General features: G+C 47.0%; 1 protein-coding gene across 23 annotated transcripts in view; it reads left to right on the forward strand.

Annotated features, from left to right (window-relative positions):
* Positions 1 to 23128, forward strand: part of LOC106601960 (rho GDP-dissociation inhibitor 2) — a 65883-nt gene extending 42755 nt beyond the window's left edge. For 2 of the 23 annotated variants that reach the window (XM_045715944.1, XM_045715943.1), the window contains exons 4-6: positions 10755 to 10831; positions 16993 to 17056; positions 17451 to 23128. In XM_045715944.1, coding sequence (XP_045571900.1) covers positions 10755 to 10831; positions 16993 to 17056; positions 17451 to 17650 — 341 coding nt within the window. In that variant the 3' untranslated portion in view covers positions 17651 to 23128. The remainder of the gene's footprint in view (positions 1 to 10754; positions 10832 to 16992; positions 17057 to 17450) is intronic. The other 21 variants (XR_006769346.1, XR_006769348.1, XR_006769351.1 and 18 more) reach the window with 21 other exon arrangements.
* The last annotated feature ends 978 nt before the right edge of the window (positions 23129 to 24106 follow it).

Raw genomic sequence — 24106 nt, forward strand, 5'->3', positions numbered from 1 at the left:
AGATGTGTGACCTGTTGCCACAAGAAAAGGGCAACCAGTGAAGAACAAACACCATTGTAAATACAACCCATATTTATTTTCCCTTTTGTACATTAACCATTTGTACATCATTACAACACTGTATATATACATAATATGACATTTGTAATGTCTTTATTCTTTTGAAACTTCTGTATGTTAAATGTTTACTGTTAATTTTTATTGTTTATTTCACTTTTGTATATTTTCTACCTCCCTTGCTTTGGCAATGTTAACATATGTTTTCCATGCCAATAAAGCCCCTTAATTGAATTGAATTGAATTGAGAGATACAGAGAGAGAGAGGCAGAAAGAGAGAGCAGCGTCTGTGACGGTTCCCTACAACATGTATAAGCTAGCACAGTAGCATAGAGAGACCGATGCTGTAATGTAGATACTTCATAGAGTTGGCTTAACTAATGTCGGACCACAGATAGCTCTTCATCATTACATCATACAGTACATAATGATGCTGTAATGTAGATACTTCATAGAGTTGGCTTAACTAATGTCGGACCACAGATAGCTCTTCATCATTACATCATACAGTACATAATGATGCTGTAATGTAGATACTTCATAGAGTTGGCTTAACTAATGTCGGACCACAGATAGCTCTTCATCATTACATCATACAGTACATAATGATGCTGTAATGTAGATACTTCATAGAGTTGGCTTAACTAATGTTGGACCACAGATAGCTCTTCATCATTACATCATTACGTTATGCAGTACGTAATGCTGCCTAGAGTTTGAGAGCTAGCTAACAAGCTTGTGAGCAGAGCGGCACCAACATTTTTATAAAAACACGTTTTTGTAGTTAAAAAAAAAAAAACAATGTGTAATGTGATAACGATAGTATTCTTAATTAGCATTGAAAAAGTTAATCCATTCTTCTCTAATTAAAAATCTCTCCTTAATTTCTGAATCACGCGTGTAACGTCAGTAGCTACAGTAGACTAAGCTTCAGAAGAGCAGAGGGAGGGGCAGCTAGCCTACACACACACACACTGGTAAAGATGTTTAGCTGGCATGCAGGCAGACACTGGAATACATTTCTGAGTGACAGAGGGCTTGAAAAAAATGCATGGAACTTAAAATAATGTTATTAACTGTTTCCCATGCTTTTAAAATAATGTTTCTGTTCCGGAACGGTATAGTTCAATTTTGTTCTCGGTTCTGGTTCTGTTCCTCCATTTTTTTTTCTTTGTTTTTCAGTTCTGTCCCCTGAACCGGTTCCAACCCCTGATTCTTACATACTGTAGGTAAATTTCTTGTCCAAGTCGGATAGGGCAGTGTCAAGTGCAAAGGTGATTGCGTCGTCCGTGGATCTGTTGGGGTGGTATGTGAATTGTAGTGTGTCTAGGTTATCAGGTAAGGTGGAGGTGATCCTTAACTAGCCTCTCAAAGCACTTCATGATGACAGAAGTGAGTGCTGCGGGGCGATAGTAATTTAGTTTAGTTACCTCGCTTTCTTGGGTACAGGAACAATGATGGACATCTTTAAGCATCGATTGAAAGGCCTTTGATGCCTCTTGTACATGACAGTACACCGTAAAGTAGAAAGTGTCATTTTCCTGAAGAATTGTGTGCTTGCTTCAAGTCAAATTTTATTTGTCACATGTGTCTAATACAACGTGTGTCACGTCCTGACCATAGAAAGCTGTTATTTTCTATGATAGAGTAGGTCAAGTGTGACATTTTTTTTTTAGTTTCGTTTTTCTATGTTGTGATGTTCTAGATTTGTATTTCTATGTTGGGCTTTATGTGGGATGATCTCCAATTAGAGGCAGCTGGTCATCGTTGTCTCTAATTGGAGATCATATTTAAGTAGGTGTTTTTCCCACCTGGGTTTGTGGGAGATTGTTTTTGAGTTTGTGTATGTTTCAACTCTGCATCACGGTTTGTTGTTTTTGTTCTCTAGTTTATGTGTATGTATTGCATAGTTTCACAGTGAAAATAAAATGTGGAACGACACACACGCTGCACTTTGGTCCGCTCCTTCCTACGACAACCATGACAGAATCTCCCACCACCAAAGGACCAAGCAGCGTGGAATGGACCAATGGACTTGGGAGGAGATACTGGATGGGAAAGGACCCTGGAGGCAGGCTGAGGAGTATCGCCATCCTAAAGAGGAGATTGAGGCAGCGAAAGCAGAGCGGCGATATTACGAGGCACTATACCAACCACGAGGCAAGTGCGAGAGGCAGCCCCAAAAAATGTTTTTTGGGGGGGGCACACGGGGAGATTGGCAGAGTCAGGGTGGAGACCTGAGCCAACTCCCCGTGCTTACCGTGGGGTGCGAGTGACGAAGCAAGCACTGCGTTATGCGGTGATGTGCACTGTGTCGCCAGTGCGCATTCACAGCCCGGTGCGATCTGTGCCCGCGCCCCGCATTTGTCGAGCTAGGTTGAGCATCCAGCCAGGAAGGGTGGTGCCAGCTCAGCGCTCCTGGTCTCCAGTTCGCCTTCTCGGTTCAGGATATCCTGCGCCGGCTCTGCACACTGTGTCGCCAGTGCGTATTCACAGCCCAGTGCGTCCTGTGCCAGCACCCCGTGTTTTCCGGGCGAAAGTAAGCATCCAGCCAGGACGGGTTGTGCCAGCTCTACGCTCGAGGCCTCCAGTGCGCCTCCACGGCCCAGTATATCCTGTGACTGCCCCACGTACCCGGCCTCCAGTGAGTCCATCCAGCCTGGTACGCCCTGTGCCTGCTCCTCACACTTGCCCTGAGGTGCGTGTCACCAGTCTGGCGCCACCTGTGCCAGCCCCATGCATCAGGCCTCCAGTGCGCCTGCCCAGTCCGGGGTTTCCTGTTCCTGCTTCCCGCACTCGCCATGAGGTGCGTGTTCCCAGTCTGGCGCCACCTGTGCCAGCCCCACGCATCAGGCCTCCAGTGCGCATTCCCAGTCCAGAGCTTCCGGCGACAGTGCCCAGTCCAGAGCTTCCGGCGACGTGTTACAGTCCGGAACCTCCTGAGACGGCCCGCAGTCCGGAACCTCCAGCGGCGGCCCGCAGTCCGGAACCTCCAGCGGCGGCCCGCAGTCCGGAACCTCCAGCGGCGGCCCGCAGTCCGGAACCTCCAGCGGCGGCCCGCAGTCCGGAACCTCCAGCGGCGGCCCGCAGTCCGCAACCTCCAGCGGCGGCCCGCAGTCCGCAACCTCCAGCGGCGGCCCGCAGTCCGCAACCTCCAGCGGCGGCCCGCAGTCCGGAACCTCCAGCGGCGGCCCGCAGTCCGGAACCTCCAGCGGCGGCCCGCAGTCCGCAACCTCCAGCGGCGGCCCGCAGTCCGGAACCTCCAGCGGCGGCCCGCAGTCCGGAACCTCCAGCGGCGGCCCGCAGTCCGGAACCTCCAGCGGCGGCCCGCAGTCCGGAACCTCCAGCGGCGGCCCGCAGTCCGGAACCTCCAGCGGCGGCCCGCAGTCCGGAACCTCCGGTGATGATCCAGGGTCCGGTGACACAAAAGCGGAGTTATCAGCGGGCGGAGCGGGGAATACTCCCCGAACTCTGCTAGAGGATCCGCGGGATGAGAAGGTTCTGTGTACTGCACCAGAGCCGCCATAGACATTAGTCACCCACCCTAACCCTCCCTTTTTGAAAAGTTTTTTTTTATGTTGTTTAGGTGCGTTCGGATTCCGCACCTTTGGGGGGGGGGTACTGTCACGTCCTGACCATAGAAAGATGTTATTTTCTATGGTAGAATAGGTCAGGGCGTGACAGGTTTTTTTTTTAGTTTAGTTTTTCTATGTTGTGATGTTGTAGTTTTGTATTTCTATGTTGAGCTTTATGTGGGATGATCTCCAATTAGAGGCAGCTGGTCATCGTTGTCTCTAATTGGAGATCATACTTAAGTAGGGGTTTTTCCCACCTGGGTTTGTGGGAGATTATCTTTGAGTCAGTGTATGTTTCAACTCTGTGTCACGGTTTGTTGTTTTTGTTCTCTAGTTTATGTGTATGTATCTATCGCATAGTTTCACAGTGAAAATAAAATGTGGAACGACACACACGCTGCACTTTGGTCTGCTCCTTCCTACGACGACTGTGACAACGTGAAATGCTTACTTACAAGACCTTAACCAACAATGTGGTGTTTTTTAAAAGTAACAAAATATTTGGTGAAACAATTAATAAAAAATACAATAAAAAACGAATAAAATAACAATAACGAGGCTAGAAACAGGGGGAACCGAGTCAATGTGTGGGGGTTAGTCGAGGTAGTTGAGGTAAAGTGACTGCATAAATATCAGGAATCAAGGTAAGATGCGGACTGTGTCGAAGTAACACTATTTATTACAGCAACAGGGGCAAAGGTACAGGATGTCAGGCAGGCTCAGGTCAGGCAGAGGTCGGTAATCCAGAGGTGGGGCAAAGGTACAGGATGGCAGGCAGGCTCAGGGCAAGGGGCAGGCAGAGTGGTCAGGCGGGTAGGTTCAGGGTCAGGACAGGCAAGGGTCAAACACCAGGAGGAAGAGAAAGGAGAGACTGGGGAAAAGCAGGAGCTGATACAAAAACTCTGGTTGACTTGACAAACAAGACGAACTGGCAACAGACAAACAGAGAACACAGGTATAAATACACAGGGGATAATGGGGAAGATGGGCGACACCTTGAGGGAGGTGGAGACAATCACAAGACAGGTGAAACACAGATCAGGGTGTGACAATAGATAATAAACAGGGACGTTCACAATGTTAACATCAGCAAACCGCTCGCCCACACAACGCCATACACGTGGTCTGCGGTTGTGAGGCCGGTTGGACATACGGCCAAATTCTCTAAAACGACATTGGAGGCGGCTTATGGAAGAGAAATGAACATTCAATTGTCTGGCAACAGCTTTGGTGGACATTCCTGCAGTCAGCATGCCAATTGCATGCTCCCTCAACTTGAGACATCTATGGTATTGCGTTGTGAGAAAACTGCACATTTTATAGTGGCTTTTTATTGTCTCCAGCACAAGGTGCTGCACCTAATGATTAGGCTGTTTAATCAGCTTCTTGATATGCCACACCTGTCAGGTGGATGGATTACCATGCTCCTCCTTCATCTTTACTAGTAGAGAGAGGGGGTGGAGCTACCACCATGCTCCTCCTTCATCTTTAATAGTAGAGTGAGGGGGTGGAGCTACCACCATGCTCCTCCTTCATCTTTACTAGTAGAGAGAGGGGGTGGAGCTACCACCATGCTCCTCCTTCATCTTTACTAGTAGAGAGAGGGGGGTGGAGCTACCTCCATGCTCCTCCTTCATCTTTACTAGTAGAGAGAGGGGGTGGAGCTACCACCATGCTCCTCCTTCATCTTTACTAGTAGAGAGAGGGGGTGGAGCTACCTCCATGCTCCTCCTTCATCTTTACTAGTAGAGTGAGGGGGTGGAGCTACCACCATGCTCCTCCTTCATCTTTAATAGTAGAGAGAGGGGGTGGAGCTACCACCATGCTCCTCCTTCATCTTTACTAGTAGAGAGGGGGTGGAGCTACCACCATGCTCCTCCTTCATCTTTACTAGTAGAGAGAGGGGGTGGAGCTACCACCATGCTCCTCCTTCATCTTTACTAGTAGAGTGAGGGGGTGGAGCTACCTCCATGCTCCTCCTTCATCTTTACTAGTAGAGAGAGGGGGTGGAGCTACCACCATGCTCCTCCTTCATCTTTACTAGTAGAGAGAGGGGGTGGAGTTACCACCATGCTCCTCCTTCATCTTTACTAGTAGAGTGAGGGGGTGGAGCTACCACCATGCTCCTCCTTCATCTTTAATAGTAGAGAGAGGGGGTGGAGCTACCACCATGCTCCTCCTTCATCTTTACTAGTAGAGAGAGGGGGTGGAGCTACCACCATGCTCCTCCTTCATCTTTACTAGTAGAGAGAGGGGTGGAGCTACCACCATGCTCCTCCTTCATCTTTACTAGTAGAGTGAGGGGGTGGAGCTACCACCATGCAACCTCCTTCATCTTTAATAGTAGAGAGAGGGGGTGGAGCTACCACCATGCTCCTCCTTCATCTTTACTAGTAGAGAGAGGGGGTGGAGCTACCACCATGCTCCTCCTTCATCTTTACTAGTAGAGTGAGGGGGTGGAGCTACCACCATGCAACCTCCTTCATCTTTAATAGTAGAGAGAGGGGGTGGAGCTACCACCATGCTCCTCCTTCATCTTTAATAGTAGAGAGAGGGGGTGGAGCTACCACCATGCTCCTCCTTCATCTTTACTAGTAGAGAGAGGGGGTGGAGCTACCACCATGCTCCTCCTTCATCTTTACTAGTAGAGTGAGGGGGTGGAGCTACCACCATGCTCCTCCTTCATCTTTACTAGTAGAGAGAGGGGGTGGAGTTACCACCATGCTCCTCCTTCATCTTTACTAGTAGAGTGAGGGGGTGGAGCTACCACCATGCTCCTCCTTCATCTTTAATAGTAGAGAGAGGGGGTGGAGCTACCACCATGCTCTTCCTTCATCTTTACTAGTAGAGAGAGGGGGTGGAGCTACCACCATGCTCCTCCTTCATCTTTACTAGTAGAGAGAGGGGGGTGGAGCTACCTCCATGCTCCTCCTTCATCTTTACTAGTAGAGTGAGGGGGTGGAGCTACCACCATGCTCCTCCATCTTTAATAGTAGAGAGAGGGGGTGGAGCTACCACCCTGCTCCTCCTTCATCTTTACTAGTAGAGAGAGGGGGTGGAGTTACCACCATGCTCCTCCTTCATTTTTACTAGTAGAGAGAGGGGGTGGAGCTACCACCATGCTCCTCCTTCATCTTTAATAGTAGAGTGAGGGGGTGGAGCTACCACCATGCTCCTCCTTCATCTTTACTAGTAGAGAGAGGGGGTGGAGCTACCACCATGCTCCTCCTTCATCTTTACTAGTAGAGTGAGGGGGTGGAGTTACCACCATGCTCCTCCTTCATCTTTACTAGTAGAGTGAGGGGGTGGAGCTACCACCATGCTCCTCCTTCATCTTTAATAGTAGAGAGAGGGGGTGGAGCTACCACCATGCTCCTCCTTCATCTTTACTAGTAGAGAGAGGGGGTGGAGCTACCACCATGCTCCTCCTTCATCTTTACTAGTAGAGAGAGGGGTGGAGCTACCACCATGCTCCTCCTTCATCTTTACTAGTAGAGTGAGGGGTGGAGCTACCACCATGCAACCTCCTTCATCTTTAATAGTAGAGAGAGGGGGTGGAGCTACCACCATGCTCCTCCTTCATCTTTACTAGTAGAGAGAGGGGTGGAGCTACCACCATGCTCCTCCTTCATCTTTACTAGTAGAGAGAGGGGGGTGGAGCTACCTCCATGCTCCTCCTTCATCTTTACTAGTAGAGTGAGGGGGTGGAGTTACCACCATGCTCCTCCTTCATCTTTAATAGTAGAGAGAGGGGGTGGAGCTACCACCATGCTCCTCCTTCATCTTTAATAGTAGAGAGAGGGGGTGGAGCTACCACCATGCTCCTCCTTCATCTTTACTAGTAGAGAGAGGGGGTGGAGCTACCACCATGCTCCTCCTTCATCTTTACTAGTAGAGAGAGGGGTGGAGTTACCACCATGCTCCTCCTTCATCTTTACTAGTAGAGAGAGGGGTGGAGCTACCACCATGCTCCTCCTTCATCTTTACTAGTAGAGAGAGGGGGTGGAGCTACCACCATGCTCCTCCTTCATCTTTAATAGTAGAGAGAGGGGTGGAGCTACCACCATGCTCCTCCTTCATCTTTACTAGTAGAGAGAGGGGGGTGGAGCTACCACCATGCTCCTCCTTCATCTTTACTAGTAGAGTGAGGGGGTGGAGCTACCACCATGCTCCTCCATCTTTAATAGTAGAGAGAGGGGGTGGAGCTACCACCATGCTCCTCCTTCATCTTTACTAGTAGAGAGAGGGGGTGGAGCTACCTCCATGCTCCTCCTTCATCTTTACTAGTAGAGAGAGGGGGTGGAGCTACCACCATGCTCCTCTTTCATCTTTACTAGTAGAGAGAGGGGGTGGAGCTACCACCATGCTCCTCCTTCATCTTTAATAGTAGAGTGAGGGGGTGGAGCTACCACCATGCTCCTCCTTCATCTTTAATAGTAGAGAGAGGGGGTGGAGCTACCACCATGCTCCTCCTTCATCTTTACTAGTAGAGTGAGGGGGTGGAGCTACCACCCTGCTCCTCCTTCATCTTTACTAGTAGAGAGAGGGGGTGGAGCTACCACCATGCTCCTCCTTCATCTTTACTAGTAGAGAGAGGGGTGGAGCTACCACCATGCTCCTCCTTCATCTTTACTAGTAGAGAGAGGGGGTGGAGCTACCACCATGCTCCTCCTTCATCTTTACTAGTAGAGAGAGGGGGTGGAGCTACCACCATGCTCCTCCTTCATCTTTACTAGTAGAGAGAGGGGGTGGAGCTACCACCATGCTCCTCCTTCATCTTTACTAGTAGAGAGAGGGGTGGAGCTACCACCATGCTCCTCCTTCATCTTTACTAGTAGAGAGAGGGGTGGAGCTACCACCATGCTCCTCCTTCATCTTTACTAGTAGAGTGAGGGGGTGAAGCTACCACCATGCTCCTCCTTCATCTTTAATAGTAGAGAGAGGGGGTGGAGCTACCACCATGCTCCTCCTTCATCTTTACTAGTAGAGTGAGGGGGTGGAGCTACCACCATGCTCCTCCTTCATCTTTAATAGTAGAGTGAGGGGGTGAAGCTACCACCATGCTCCTCCTTCATCTTTACTAGTAGAGAGAGGGGGTGGAGCTACCTCCATGCTCCTCCTTCATCTTTACTAGTAGAGAGAGGGGGTGGAGCTACCTCCATGCTCCTCCTTCATCTTTACTAGTAGAGAGAGGGGGTGGAGCTACCTCCATGCTCCTCCTTCATCTTTACTAGTAGAGAGAGGGGGTGGAGCTACCTCCCTCCCTCCTCTATGCTGCTCCCTCCTCCATTCTCTCTACAACCTATTCTATATTGAGTCAAATGATTTTCTGATGGAAAGAGGAGACCGAAATGAGAGAGAGGGAAACTAAGGGGTAGGGATGGAGAGAGAGGAAGGGTGAGAGAGACAGAGAGGGTTGGAGAGAGAGAGAGGGAGGGAGGGTGAGAGAGACAGAGATGGTGGGAGAGAGAGAGAGGGAGGGTGAGAGAGACAGAGAGGGTGAGACAGAGAGGGGAAAGAGATGCCTGATATACCTCCATGTGATGTGCTGGTTCTCTCTGTCTGCAGCTTGTGGGTTTTTACCACAGCAGACGGAGAGAGGGAGAGAGAGAGGGAGAGAGAGGTTGTTCTATTGTTCTATTGTTGACCAATTTTTTCAGTTTCAGTGAGAAACACTCTCCAGGGAACCAATGTCTGTTCCTGTCTTCAGAGAGGGAGGGAGGGAGGGAGGGAGGGAGGGTGAGAGGGAGGGGGAGAGGAAGAGACAGAGTGAGGGAGAGCGATAGGGAGCGAGGTGAGAGCAAGAGAGGGGGAGACTAGAAAGGAGAGAGCTAAAGGGTTCTCCTATGGGGACAGCCAAACCCTTTTTTCTGAGAGTGTAATGGTTGTCTGATGTGTCTGATGTGACTTTGATGTTAACTGGTAATACCAGGAGTTACTGTTAAACTAGGTCTAGGGAGGGGGCAGGGTGGTGTGTGTGTGTGTGTGTGTGTGTGTGTGTGTGTGTGTGTGTGTGTGTGTGTGTGTGTGTGTCCACCACAACACATCAGTGCTGTCCTTTCCGTTTTATCTCTCCTTTTATCTCTACTGCTTCCTTCTTCCCTCTCTTCCTTTCAACACCATCATCACTCTCTTCTCTTCATCTCTCTCCATTTATATCTCCTCTTCTTCCTCCTTCCCCTCTCCTCTTCCTCCTCCTCCCTTTTACAGCAGGGTAAAATAAATGTATTAAACACTCATTACTGTGCTGTATCAGGGATCAGAGGGTTCTAGAGTGGGTTCTGGTCAAAAGTAGTGCACTATGTAGTGAATAGAGTGCCATTTGTGACTTATCTTTAGTATATAAACCCCAGGCACAGAGAACACTCGGAGACCAGACACAGAGACCAGACACAGAGAACAGTCAGAGACCAGACACAGAGAACAGTCAGAGACCAGACACAGAGAACAGTCAGAGACCAGACACAGAGACCAGACACAGAGACCAGTCAGAGACCAGACACAGAGAACAGTCAGAGACCAGACACAGAGAACAGTCAGAGACCAGTCAGAGACCAGACACAGAGACCAGTCAGAGACCAGACACAGAGAACAGTCAGAGACCAGACACAGAGAACAGTCAGAGACCAGACACAGAGAACAGTCAGAGACCAGACACAGAGAACAGTCAGAGACCAGACACAGAGACCAGACACAGAGAACAGTCAGAGACCAGACACGGAGACCAGACACAGAGACCAGTCAGAGACCAGACACAGAGAATAGTCAGAGACCAGACACAGAGAACAGTCAGAGACCAGACACAGAGAACAGTCAGAGACCAGACACAGAGAACAGTCAGAGACCAGTCAGAGACCAGACACAGAGAATAGTCAGAGACCAGACACAGAGAACAGTCAGAGACCAGACACAGAGAACACTCAGAGACCAGACACAGAGAACACTCAGAGACCAGACACAGAGACCAGACACAGAGACCAGTCAGAGACCAGACACAGAGAATAGTCAGAGACCAGACACAGAGAACTTCAGAACAATATGGATATCATCTGCAGTTGTGTTTGAATATGGAAGTGATAACTTCATCTGTTGACCTCACGTTGTCATGGTGTTGACCTGCAGGTGACCTGGAGGCTCTGAAGAAGAAGAGTTTCACCATGAAGGAAGGAGTGGACTACAGAGTGAAGATACACTTCAAGGTAAGAACCTTCTCCTCCTCTCTCCTCCTTTCTCCTGGACTACAGAATCAGGCTACACTTTAAGGTGAGAACCTCTCTATCACGACTCAGGATATGATCCAGATGCAGACTCGGTTGTCAGAATATTTATTGTAACAAAGCGACAGATAAAAGGGCAGGTCGAGGGCAGGCAGAGAGGTTCGTAATCCAAGGCAGAGACAACCAGGGAAAGAACGGCAGGCAGGCTCAGGGCCAGGACAGGCAGACAAGCTCAGGGCCAGGACAGGCAGACAGGCTCAGGGCCAGGACAGGCAGACAAGCTCAGGGCCAGGACAGGCAGACAAGCTCAGGGCCAGGACAGGCAGACAGGCTCAGGGCCAGGACAGGCAGACAGGCTCAGGGCCAGGACAGGCAGACAGGCTCAGGGCCAGGACAGGCAGACAGGCTCAGGGCCAGGACAGGCAGGCAGGCAGGCTCAGGGCCAGGACAGGCAGACAGGCTCAGGGCCAGGACAGGCAGACAGGGCCAGGACAGGCAGGCAGGCTCAGGGCCAGGACAGGCTCAGGGCCAGGACAGGCAGACAGGCTCAGGGCAAGGACAGGCAGACAGGCTCATGGCCAGGACAGTCAGACAGGTTGGAACCGGGAAGACTAGAAAACTAGAACTTGAGAACAGGAGAAACAGGAAACACGCTGGTAAGACCTCACAAAACAAGACGAACTGGCAACAGAAAAACAGAAAATGCAGGTATAAATACACAGGGGATAATGGAGGAAAATAGGAGACACCTGGTGGGGGACGGAGATAAGCACAAGACTGGTGAAACAGATCAGGGATCAATCTCCTCTTCACCTTTCTGTTCACACCAAGCAGCCCTCTCCCCCTCCCCTTCCCCAGCCCTCTCTCCCCCTCCCTCAGACTCACCAAGCAGACCTCTCTCCCTCAGACTCACCAAGCAGCCCTCTCTCCCTCAGACTCACCAAGCAGCCCTCTCTCCCTCAGACTCACCAAGCAGCCCTCTCTCCCTCAGACTCACCAAGCAGCCCTCTCTCCCTCAGACTCACCAAGCAGCCCTCTCTCCCTCAGACTCTGCAGTGAGGACACCTGGAGGTAGAAGAGTGCAACTGCAGCTGGGGAACAGTGATGGCAGGAATAGTATAGTAGGCCTTGGTTGTAGGGATGTGACAAATGGACCATTTTGCTTAATGTTTAAACATCCATTTTGTGTCGCCTTTTTTCTCTGTAAATTCTTATATTTATTTAATAATTAAATTCCACTTCAATTCACAATGCAGAATAATGGTCCTATTACGTATGTATGACCGTTAGGGCCGGGCAATGAAGTTCTATCTGTCTACTGCAGATATACAGATATACCCTTGAGAGTCATGTCTATCTACTGCGGTTATATACCCTTGAGAGTCATGTCTATCTACTGCAGTTATCTACCCTTGAGAGTCATGTCTATCTACTGCGGTTATATACCCTTGAGAGTCATGTCTATCTACTGCAGTTATCTACCCTTGAGAGTCATGTCTATCTACTGCAGTTATCTACCCTTGAGAGTCATGTCTATCTACTGCAGTTATCTACCCTTGAGAGTCATGTCTATCTACTGCAGTTATATACCCTTGAGAGTCATGTCTATCTACTGCAGTTATCTACCCTTGAGAGTCATGTCTATCTACTGCAGTTATCTACCCTTGAGAGTCATGTCTATCTACTGCAGTTATCTACCCTTGAGAGTCATGTCTATCTACTGCAGTTATCTACCCTTGAGAGTCATGTCTATCTACTGCAGTTATCTACCCTTGAGAGTCATGTCTATCTACTGCAGTTATCTACCCTTGAGTGTCATGTCTATCTACTGCAGTTATCTACCCTTGAGAGTCATGTCTATCTACTGCGGTTATCTACCCTTGAGAGTCATGTCTATCTACTGCTGTTATCTACCCTTGAGAGTCATGTCTATCTACTGCAGTTATCTACCCTTGAGAGTCATGTCTATCTACTGCAGTTATCTACCCTTGAGAGTCATGTCTATCTACTGCAGTTATCTACCCTTGAGAGTTATGTCTATCTATTGCAGTTATCTACCCTTGAGAGTCATGTCTATCTACTGCAGTTATCTACCCTTGAGAGTCATGTCTATCTACTGCAGTTATCTACCCTTGAAAGTCACATCTATCTACTGCGGTTATCTACCCTTGAGAGTCATGTCTATCTACTGCTGTTATCTACCCTTGAGAGTCATGTCTATCTACTGCAGTTATCTACCCTTGAGAGTCATGTCTATCTACTGCAGTTATCTACCCTTGAGAGTCATGTCTATCTACTGCAGTTATCTACCCTTGAGAGTCATGTCTATCTACTGCAGTTATCTACCCTTGAAAGTCACATCTATCTACTGCAGTTATCTACCCTTGAGAGTCATGTCTATCTACTGCAGTTATCTACCCTTGAGAGTCATGTCTATCTACTGCAGTTATCTACCCTTGAGAGTCATGTCTATCTACTGCAGTTATCTACCCTTGAGAGTCATGTCTATCTACTGCAGTTATCTACCCTTGAAAGTCACATCTATCTACTGCGGTTATCTACCCTTGAGAGTCATGTCTATCTACTGCAGTTATCTACCCTTGAGAGTCATGTCTATCTACTGCGGTTATCTACCCTTGAAAGTCATGTCTATCTACTGCGGTTATCTACCCTTGAAAGTCACATCTATCTACTGCGGTTATCTACCCTTGAGAGTCATGTCTATCTACTGCAGTTATCTACCCTTGAGAGTCATGTCTATCTACTGCAGTTATCTACCCTTGAGAGTTATGTCTATCTATTGCAGTTATCTACCCTTGAGAGTCATGTCTATCTACTGCAGTTATCTACCCTTGAAAGTCATGTCTATCTACTGCAGTTATCTACCCTTGAAAGTCACATCTATCTACTGCGGTTATCTACCCTTGAAAGTCATGTCTATCTACTGCTGTTATCTACCCTTGAGAGTCATGTCTATCTACTGCAGTTATCTACCCTTGAGAGTCATGTCTATCTACTGCAGTTATCTACCCTTGAGAGTCATGTCTATCTACTGCAGTTATCTACCCTTGAGAGTCATGTCTATCTACTGCGGTTATCTACCCTTGAGAGTCACATCTATCTACTGCAGTTATCTACCCTTGAGAGTCATGTCTATCTACTGCAGTTATCTACCCTTGAGAGTCATGTCTATCTACTGCGGTTATCTACCCTTGAGAGTCATGTCTATCTACTGCAGTTATCTACCCTTGAGAGTCATGTCTATCTACTGCAGTTATCTACCCTTGAAAGTCACATCTATCTACTGCGGTTATCTACCCTTGAGAGTCATGTCTATCTACTGCAGTTATCTACCCTTGAGAGTCACGTCTATCTACTGCGGTTATCTACCCTTGAAAGTCATGTCTATCTACTGCGGTTATCTACCCTTGAAAGTCACATCTATCTACTGCGGTTATCTACCCTTGAGAGTCATGTCTATCTACTGCAGTTATCTACCCTTGAGAGTCATGTCTATCTACTGCAGTTATCTACCCTTGAGAGTCATGTCTATCTACTGCGGTTATCTACCCTTGAGAGTCATGTCTATCTACTGCAGTTATCTACCCTTGAGAGTTATGTCTATCTACTGCGGTTATCTACCCTTGAGAGTCATGTCTATCTACTGCAGTTATCTACCCTTGAGAGTCATGTCTATCTACTGCGGTTATCTACCCTTGAGAGTCATGTCTATCTACTGCGGTTATCTACCCTTGAGAGTCATGTCTATCTACTGCAGTTATCTACCCTTGAGAGTCATGTCTATCTACTGCGGTTATCTACCCTTGAGAGTCATGTCTATCTACTGCGGTTATCTACCCTTGAAAGTCACATCTATCTACTGCGGTTATCTACCCTTGAGAGTCATGTCTATCTACTGCAGTTATCTACCCTTGAGAGTCATGTCTATCTACTGCAGTTATCTACCCTTGAGAGTCATGTCTATCTACTGCAGTTATCTACCCTTGAGAGTCATGTCTATCTACTGCAGTTATCTACCCTTGAGAGTTATGTCTATCTACTGCGGTTATCTACCCTTGAGAGTCATGTCTATCTACTGCAGTTATCTACCCTTGAAAGTCACATCTATCTACTGCAGTTATCTACCCTTGAAAGTCATGTCTATCTACTGCAGTTATCTACCCTTGAGAGTTATGTCTATCTACTGCGGTTATCTACCCTTGAGAGTCATGTCTATCTACTGCAGTTATCTACCCTTGAGAGTCATGTCTATCTACTGCAGTTATCTACCCTTGAGAGTCATGTCTATCTACTGCGGTTATCTACCCTTGAGAGTCATGTCTATCTACTGCAGTTATCTACCCTTGAGAGTCATGTCTATCTACTGCAGTTATCTACCCTTGAGAGTCATGTCTATCTACTGCGGTTATCTACCCTTGAGAGTCATGTCTATCTACTGCAGTTATCTACCCTTGAGAGTCATGTCTATCTACTGCAGTTATCTACCCTTGAGAGTCATGTCTATCTACTGCAGTTATCTACCCTTGAGAGTCATGTCTATCTACTGCGGTTATCTACCCTTGAGAGTCATGTCTATCTACTGCAGTTATCTACCCTTGAAAGCGCCTCGGCTACGGCATGTTTGTTTGTCAGTAAAGGTACACTATGGCTTTTTAAATGCCAACAGGAAACCTTCTCTGGAGATAGTTTAGAAGCACCACTGAACAGATAGCGGGACTAACTTCCATCACTAGGCCACCAAAACAACTGTTTTTCTGTTAGGGATTTTTCTTAAAGTTAAAGATCCCAACTTGTGTGTGTCTCAAATGGCACCCTATTCCATATATAGTGCACTACTTTAGACCAAGGCCTATAGTGTTAAGGGCACTACTTTAGACCAGGGGCTATAGGACTAAGGGCACTACTTTAGACCAGGGCCTATAGGACTAAGGGCACTACTTTAGACCAGGGCCTATAGGACTAAGGGAACTACTTTAGCCAAGGACCTATAGGGCTAAGGGCACTACTTTAGACCAGGGCCTATAAGGCTAAGGGCACTACTTTAGACCAGGGCCTATCGGACTAAGGGCACTACTTTAGACCAGGGCCTATAGGACTAAGGGCACTACTTTAGACCAGGGACTAAGGGCACTACTTTAGACCAGGGCCTATAGGACTAAGGGCACTACTTTAAACCAGGACCTATAGGGCTAAGGGCACTACTTTAGACCAGGGTCTATAGGGCTAAGGGCCCTGGTCAAACGTTGTGCACTGAATAGGGAGTAGGGTGTCATTTGGGACAAAGCTGTGTAAAGTTGACTCTTGATGAGACTTCATATAAGATAACTTGCCTCTCCTCTCCTTCTCTCATCTCTCCTTCTCTCATCTCCCCTCCTCTCATCTCCCCTCCTCTCATCTCCCCTCCTCTCATCTCCCCTTCCCTCATCTCCCCTTCCCTCATCTCCCCTTCTCTCATCTCCCCTCCTCTCATCTCATCTCATCTCCCCTCCTCTCATCTCCCCTTCCCTCATCTCCCCTCCTCTCCTCCCCTCCTCATCTCCCCTCCTCTCATCTCCCCTTCCCTCATCTCTCCTCCTCTCATCTCCCCTCCTCTCATCTCCCCTCCTCTCATCTCCCCTTCCCTCATCTCCCCTTCCCTCATCTCCCCTCCTCTCATCTCCCCTCCTCTCATCTCCCCTTCCCTCATCTCTCCTCCTCTCATCTCCCCTTCTCTCCTCCCCTTCCCTCATCTCCCCTTCCCTCATCTCCCCTCCTCTCATCTCCCCTCCTCTCATCTCATCTCCCCTCCTCTCATCTCCCCTTCCCTCATCTCCCCTCCTCTCATCTCCCCTTCTCTCATCTCTCCTCCTCTCATCTCCCCTTCCCTCATCTCTCCTCCTCTCATCTCCCCTTCCCTCATCTCCCCTTCCCTCATCTCCCCTCCTCTCATCTCCCCTCCTCTCATCTCCCCTTCCCTCATCTCTCCTCCTCTCATCTCCCCTCCTCCATATAAGTTCATACTGTGTTTAAATGCACTACATATTTCCAGTCCCAAAGAATTTACATTGTTTATTTATTACCCCTGATAACTCTCCTCCCCTCCTCCTCTCCCGTTCCCTCCCCTTCCCTCCTCTCCTCTCCAGGTTAACAGGGATATTGTGTCTGGGCTGAAGTACGTCCATCTGACCTACAGGAAAGGAATCAGAGGTAAGGAGGACCCCATTTTGTGCCGAGCGGTGGATACGCTGTGCTGTTTAGACCCATAGACCGTGTCAGTTTCTGATACATACACCTAAATCCTGGCTAGCAAGGGTGCAACTGAGCTGCCATTTGTGTTTTGTCATCGACACAAGACATCACAGTTTCCACACATACACCTAATTCCGGGTTAACAGCGATGCAGCTGAGCTGCCATTTTGTGTGTTTTCATCGACACAAGATGTCAGTTTCCCCCACATACACTTAAAACCTGATTACCAACTGTTCAACTGAGCCACCATTTGGTGTGTTGTCACTTACACAAATTGGCACAGTTTCCCCCACATTCACCTTAAACCTGGCTAGCAAGTGTGCAACCGAGCGTCCATTTTATGTCGTGCAGTGGACAAGGCGGTGTACATGGTGGGCAGCTACGGGCCACGGGTGGAGGAGCATGAGTTCATAACCCCGGTGGAGGAGGCGCCCAAAGGCATGATTGTCAGAGGCAGCTACCACATCAAGTCCCACTTCACCGACGACGACAAGACCGACCACCTCTCCTGGGAGTGGAACCTGGGGATCAAGAAGGACTGGGACGAATAGAGAGGAGCCTCATTTCTCTCTCCCTCCTTCCCTCTCCCTGTCTCCACCTCTCCTTTTCTCCTTCCTTCCTTCCTTACCCCTTCTCTCCCCTGTCTCCCCCACTTTCATCCCTCCTTCCCTCCCTCCATCAAGAAGGACTGGGATGAATAGAGACCTCATCCCTCTCTCCATGCTTCCCTCTCCCCGTGTCTCCACTCTCCCTCCTTCTCTCCCTCTTCATTAAGGACTGTCTCTCCCTCTTTCTTCCTCCCAACTCCCCTGTCCCTCCATCCTTCCCCTCTCCCTCCTCTCCCCCCCTCCTTCCAAGGCCCACCTGTATAATAGTAAAAGACAGAGACCGGTATGAAAGGTGTAAACAGGAAGTTAGGTTAGGCCCATCTAGAACGAAACAGAGAGGATGTTGTCATAAACCAAACCAGTATACATCATAGTAGACAACCGAACATCGTGGGCTACATCCCAAAATGGCCCCCTATTCCCTATATAGTGCACTACCCACAGGGCTCTGGTGAAAAGTAGTGCACTATGTAGGGAATAGGGGGCCATTTGGGAGGCAGTGGTATGATCTGTAGGTGGAGATCCACTTGTCTATCTGTGATGTAATCTGGTGTTCTCTACTACAGTGTGTTAACTGAAGGGGATCAAATGAAGTTAAAAACGTGGGACTCACTCATACAGTGAAGTTGGAGTATGGAGATGTATTTACACCCCGTAGTGTGAGAGGTACATTCTAGAAGGTTATTCTAAAGTGTTCTATTCTGGAAATTGCCAGTTCAACAAGGTTTCAAGGAGCAACCCTTTGTAATGTTAGTTATCAGTTAGAATGTTTGACAACAGCGTGTCTCATACTCCTCAAGAAGTTACCATCTTCTAAGTTCTACATCTAGAATGACATCTTCTAAGTTCTAGAATGACCATCTTCTAAGTTCTAGTTCTAGAATGACCATCTTCTAAGTTCTAGTTCTAGAATGACATCTTCTAAGTTCGAGAATGACATCTTCTAAGTTCTTGTTCTAGAATGACATCTTCTAAGTTCTAGAATGACATCTTCTAAGTTCTTGTTCTAGAATGACCATCATCTAAGTTCTAGTTCTAGAATGACATCTTCTAAGTTCTAGAATGACCATCTTCTAAGTTCTAGTTCTAGAATGACATCTTCTAAGTTCTAGTTCTAGAATGACCATCTTCTAAGTTCTAGAATGACCATCTTCTAAGTTCTAGTTCTAGAATGACATCTTCTAAGTTCTAGTTCTAGAATGACATCTTCTAAGTTCTAGTTCTAGAATGACCATCTTCTAAGTTCTAGTTCTAGAATGACCATCTTCTAAGTTCTAGTTCTAGAATGACCATATTCTAAGTTCTAGTTCTAGAATGACCATCATCTAAGTTCTAGTTCTAGAATGACATCTTCTAAGTTCTAGAATGACCATCTTCTAAGTTCTAGTTCTAGAATGACATCTTCTAAGTTCTAGTTCTAGAATGACCATCTTCTAAGTTCTAGAATGACCATCTTCTAAGTTCTAGTTCTAGAATGACATCTTCTAAGTTCTAGTTCTAGAATGACATCTTCTAAGTTCTAGTTCTAGAATGACCATCTTCTAAGTTCTAGTTCTAGAATGACCATCTTCTAAGTTCTAGTTCTAGAATGACCATCTTCTAAGTTCTTGTTCTAGAATGACCATATTCTAAGGTCTAGTTCTAGAATGACCATCTTCTAAGTTCTAGTTCCAGAATGACCAGCTTCTAAGTTCTAGAATTACCATCTTCTAAGTTCTAGTTCTAGAATGACCATCTTCTAAGTTCTAGTTCCAGAATGACCATCTTCTAAGTTCTAGTTCCAGAATGACCAGCTTCTAAGTTCTAGAATTACCATCTTCTAAGTTCTAGTTCTAGAATGACCAGCTTCTAAGTTCTAGAATTACCATCTTCTAAGTTCTAGTTCCAGAATGACCATCTTCTAAGTTCTAGAATTACCATATTCTAAGTTCTAGTTCTAGAATGACCATCTTCTAAGTTCTAGTTCTAGAACGACCATCTTCTAAGTTCTAGTTCTAGAATGACCATCTTCTAAGTTCTAGTTCTAGAATGACCATCTTCTAAGTTCTAGTTCTAGAATGACCATCTTCTAAGTTCTAGTTCTAGAACGACCATCTTCTAAGTTCTAGTTCTAGAAATGTATCCATCTCAGTTTGCTCTTTACATCTGAATTTCTGTTACCGTGTCTTTCAGTTGCCTTGTGTCTCTGTTATACTTGACACACCTGAGCTGTTATTGGATTAATGTAAAACAACATGGTTTCACACTGTCTGGAGGTGTTTAACAGGGAAGATGGGTTACCATGGTAACATATCAACAGACAACTGTTGTTTTCTCAGGTTTGTCCTTATATTTGCTCTATTTTTCAATGCTGCTTGAATGTCATTTTCCCAATGTCTGCCTTTCTTTTGCATATTGAGAGAGTTGCTCTTTAAAAGATAAGCCATTCACCATGTATCAACCATCTTCCATTAAACATCATGTAAACATCATGAGGAAGCCTGTTGTCTGGCTATGATGAAGAAAATGTGATTGGGATGTGTACAATATGTTCTGTAGTAGTTGCTACAGAATAAAGCCCAATGGAAGTAGCCTACACAGTGTTTTTAAATCTCTGGCAGGTAGTGACCCTAAGACATATCTCTACAGTAGAGTAGAGGGTCAGCTGGGTTTGAGGTTTAGTATCTTAATGGGCGCCATGTTAGCACCCGAACTATCATGACATGATTATTCCAGTCAGAATGTAAATTACAACGTTATGATGGTGATTGGCTAGCCTGGGTATCAGTATGTTTGTACCATCATGTCACTCCTTGCCACTTCTTGGCGTCCAAACATGACAATGAATGGAATAATGGCACACACTGATCTGGGAGCAGCAGGTTAGACACTGATCTGGGAGCAGCAGGTTAGCATTTGGTGCCAACATGGAGGTTAGACACTGATCTGGGAGCAGCAGGTTAGACACTGATCTGGGAGCAGCAGGTTAGCAGGTTAGACACTGATCTGGGAGCAGCAGGTTAGACACTGATCTGGGAGCAGCAGGTTAGACACTGATCTGGGAGCAGCAGGTTAGCATTTGGTGCCAACATGGAGGTTAGACACTGATCTGGGAGCAGCAGGTTAGACACTGATCTGGGAGCAGCAGGTTAGCATTTGGCGCCAACATGGAGGTTAGACACTGATCTGGGAGCAGCAGGTTAGCGTTTGGTGCCAGCATGGAGGTTAGACACTGATCTGGGAGCAGCAGGTTAGACACTGATCTGGGAGCAGCAGGTTAGCATTTGGTGCCAACATGGAGGTTAGACACTGATCTGGGAGCAGCAGGTTAGACACTGATCTGGGAGCAACAGGTCAGCGTTTGGTGCCAGCATGGAGGTTAGACACTGATCTGGGAGCAGCAGGCTAGCATTTGGTGCCAACACAGAGGTTAGACACTGATCTGGGAGCAGCAGGTTAGACACTGATCTGGGAGCAGCAGGTCAGCATTTGGTGCCAGCATGGAGGCTAGACACTGATCTGGGAGCAGCAGGCTAGCATTTGATGCCAACATGGAGGTTAGACACTGATCTGGGAGCAGCAGGTTAGCGTTTGGTGCCAACATGGAGGTTAGACACTGATCTGGGAGCAGCAGGTTAGACACTGATCTGGGAGCAGCAGGTTAGCGTTTGGTGCCAACATGGAGGTTAGACACTGATCTGGGAGCAGCAGGTTAGACACTGATCTGGGAGCAGCAGGTTAGCGTTTGGTGCCAACATGGAGGTTAGACACTGATCTGGGAGCAGCAGGTTAGACACTGATCTGGGAGCAGCAGGTTAGCGTTTGGTGCCAACATGGAGGTTAGACACTGATCTGGGAGCAGCAGGTTAGACACTGATCTGGGAGCAGCAGGTTAGCGTTTGGTGCCAACATGGAGGTTAGACACTGATCTGGGAGCAGCAGGTTAGACACTGATCTGGGAGCAGCAGGTTAGCGTTTGGTGCCAACATGGAGGTTAGACACTGATCTGGGAGCAGCAGGTTAGACACTGATCTGGGAGCAGCAGGTCAGCGTTTGGTGCCAACATGGAGGTTAGACACTGATCTGGGAGCAGCAGGTTAGCGTTTGATGTCAACACAGAGGTTAGTTTGCTGAAGTGTAGTGTATATCTGTTGCTCAGGGTCACGGTCCCCCTTTAACACCAAGCATGAGGCCTATAGGCATCGACTGACTCGGGTAACAAACTAATGAAACAAAAAAAGAACCCTATTCTATCTATAACGTGACCCTTTTGTCCTGTAATGTAACTCAGTGGATGAGGTCTTCAAGATTTGATCGATTCTGTCCTTCCCAAAAACGTCAAAACGTCCTTGTCACTATTGTGTAAAGTCTTATGGTGTTGTAAGTGTTGATGATAATGATCATGATATTGATGATGCCATTCAAAATGGTGGTGAACCCAGAAGTAACTGTAATGTGGGCTTGTTGAGTGTTGCATGGTCTCAGATCTCTTCTTTCTTTAAAGACTGTTTTACTGTCACATTGTGATTTGAAAAGAAAACCAATATGCAGTTTGAAATGGTTTGGCAGGGATACTGCAGATATTTACAGGGATTATGATCAAAAATAGCTTTGTTATTATTACTATGTCTGTGTTCCAAATGGCCCCTTATTCCCTTTATAGAGGGTTAACCTGGACCCATAGAGAGTCATTCTATTCCCTTTATAGAGTGTTAACCTGGACCCATAGAGAGGCATTCTATTCCCTTTATAGAGGGTTAACCTGGACCCATAGAGAGTCATTCTATTCCCTTTATAGAGTGTTAACCTGGACCCATAGAGAGGCATTCTATTCCCTTTATAGAGGGTTAACCTGGACCCATAGAGAGGCATTCTATTCCCTTTATAGAGTGTTGACCTGGACCCATAGAGAGGCATTCTATTCCCTTTATAGAGTGTTAACCTGGACCCATAGAGAGTCCTTCTATTCCCTTTATAGAGGGTTAACCTGGACCCATAGAGAGGCATTCTATTCCCTTTATAGAGTGTTAACCTGGACCCATAGAGAGGCATTCACCGGGTGATTAACAGGATAAACACAATGTTAGATTCAGATGTATACAGATGATTAGGTGTTGTCTAGTCTGTACAGGGCTCTGGTTAAAGGTAGTGCACTATATAGGGAATAGGGCTGTAGTATAAAGTAGTGCACTATATAGGGAATAGGGCTCTGGTCTAAAGTAGTGCACTATAAATGGAGTAGTGCTATAGTTAAAGGTAGTACACTATATAGGGAATAGGGCTGTAGTGCACTATATAGTGACTAAGGGGTCATTTTGGACACACCCTCTATGTGAGTTTGGTTGGGCACAAGCCTGGGCCTGTGTGTAAAGTACTGCTGCATCCTAAAGTGTTGGTATTCCAGCGTCTTGTATCTTTTAATAAAGGTGATCTAATCAGCCACTTCCTGTCTGTCTGAACATGTGGACTTAACATCATTCCAATAAGGCACTCAAATAAGCAGACGATAGGTGAAGGTACACTCTATATATACAAATGTATGTGGACACCCCTTCAAATTAGCGGATTTAGCTATTTCAGCCACACCCGTTGCTGACATGTGTATGAAATTCGAACACACAGCCATGAAATCTCCATAGACACTCGACAGTCCCATTCTGTGAGCTTGTGTGGCCTACCACATCGCGGCTCAGTCGTTGTTGCTCCTAGACTTTCCCACTTCACAATAACAGCACTTACAGTTGACCGGGGCAGCTCTAGCAGGGCAGAAGTTTGACGAACTGACTTGTTGAAAGTCACTGAACTCTTCAGTAAGGCCATTCTACTGTCAATGCTTGTCTATGGAGATTGCATGGCTGTCTGCTCGATTTTATACACCTGTCAGCAACAGGTGTGGCTGAAATAGCCGATTCCACTAATTTGAAGGGGTGTCCACATACTGCTGTATATGTAGTGTATTCCCCTGGTACATTACTCAGGTCTCACCATTTATGCTGCTCTGGCGCCATCCTGTGGACTTCTGAGAACACAACTTCAACTCCATTCCATTCAATGTATCCCACAAAGAGCCACTGGGCTGGAGGACAAGCAATCTGAATCAGGTACTTATATGAATAAAGACACTGACATGTCATATCACAGAGTCTCAGTTTAAATCAGGGTTTAAACAGAACACAAGTCATTACAAGTAAAAACATTCCTCAATTAGGTTGTATTTATTCAGCAAATAAAATAAGTGAAAGACAGTACAGATATGAACTGGTATGAACAGTGTTCAGGTTGGAAGACAGTACAGCTATAAACTGGTATAAACAGTGTTCAGGTTGGAAGACAGTACAGCTATAAACTGGTATAAACAGTGTTCAGGTTGGAAGACAGTACAGCTATAAACTGGTATAAACAGTGTTCAGGTTGGAAGAC

Source organism: Salmo salar, chromosome ssa03 (genome assembly GCF_905237065.1).
Source record: "Salmo salar chromosome ssa03, Ssal_v3.1, whole genome shotgun sequence".
Classification (NCBI taxonomy): Eukaryota; Metazoa; Chordata; class Actinopteri; order Salmoniformes; family Salmonidae; genus Salmo; species Salmo salar.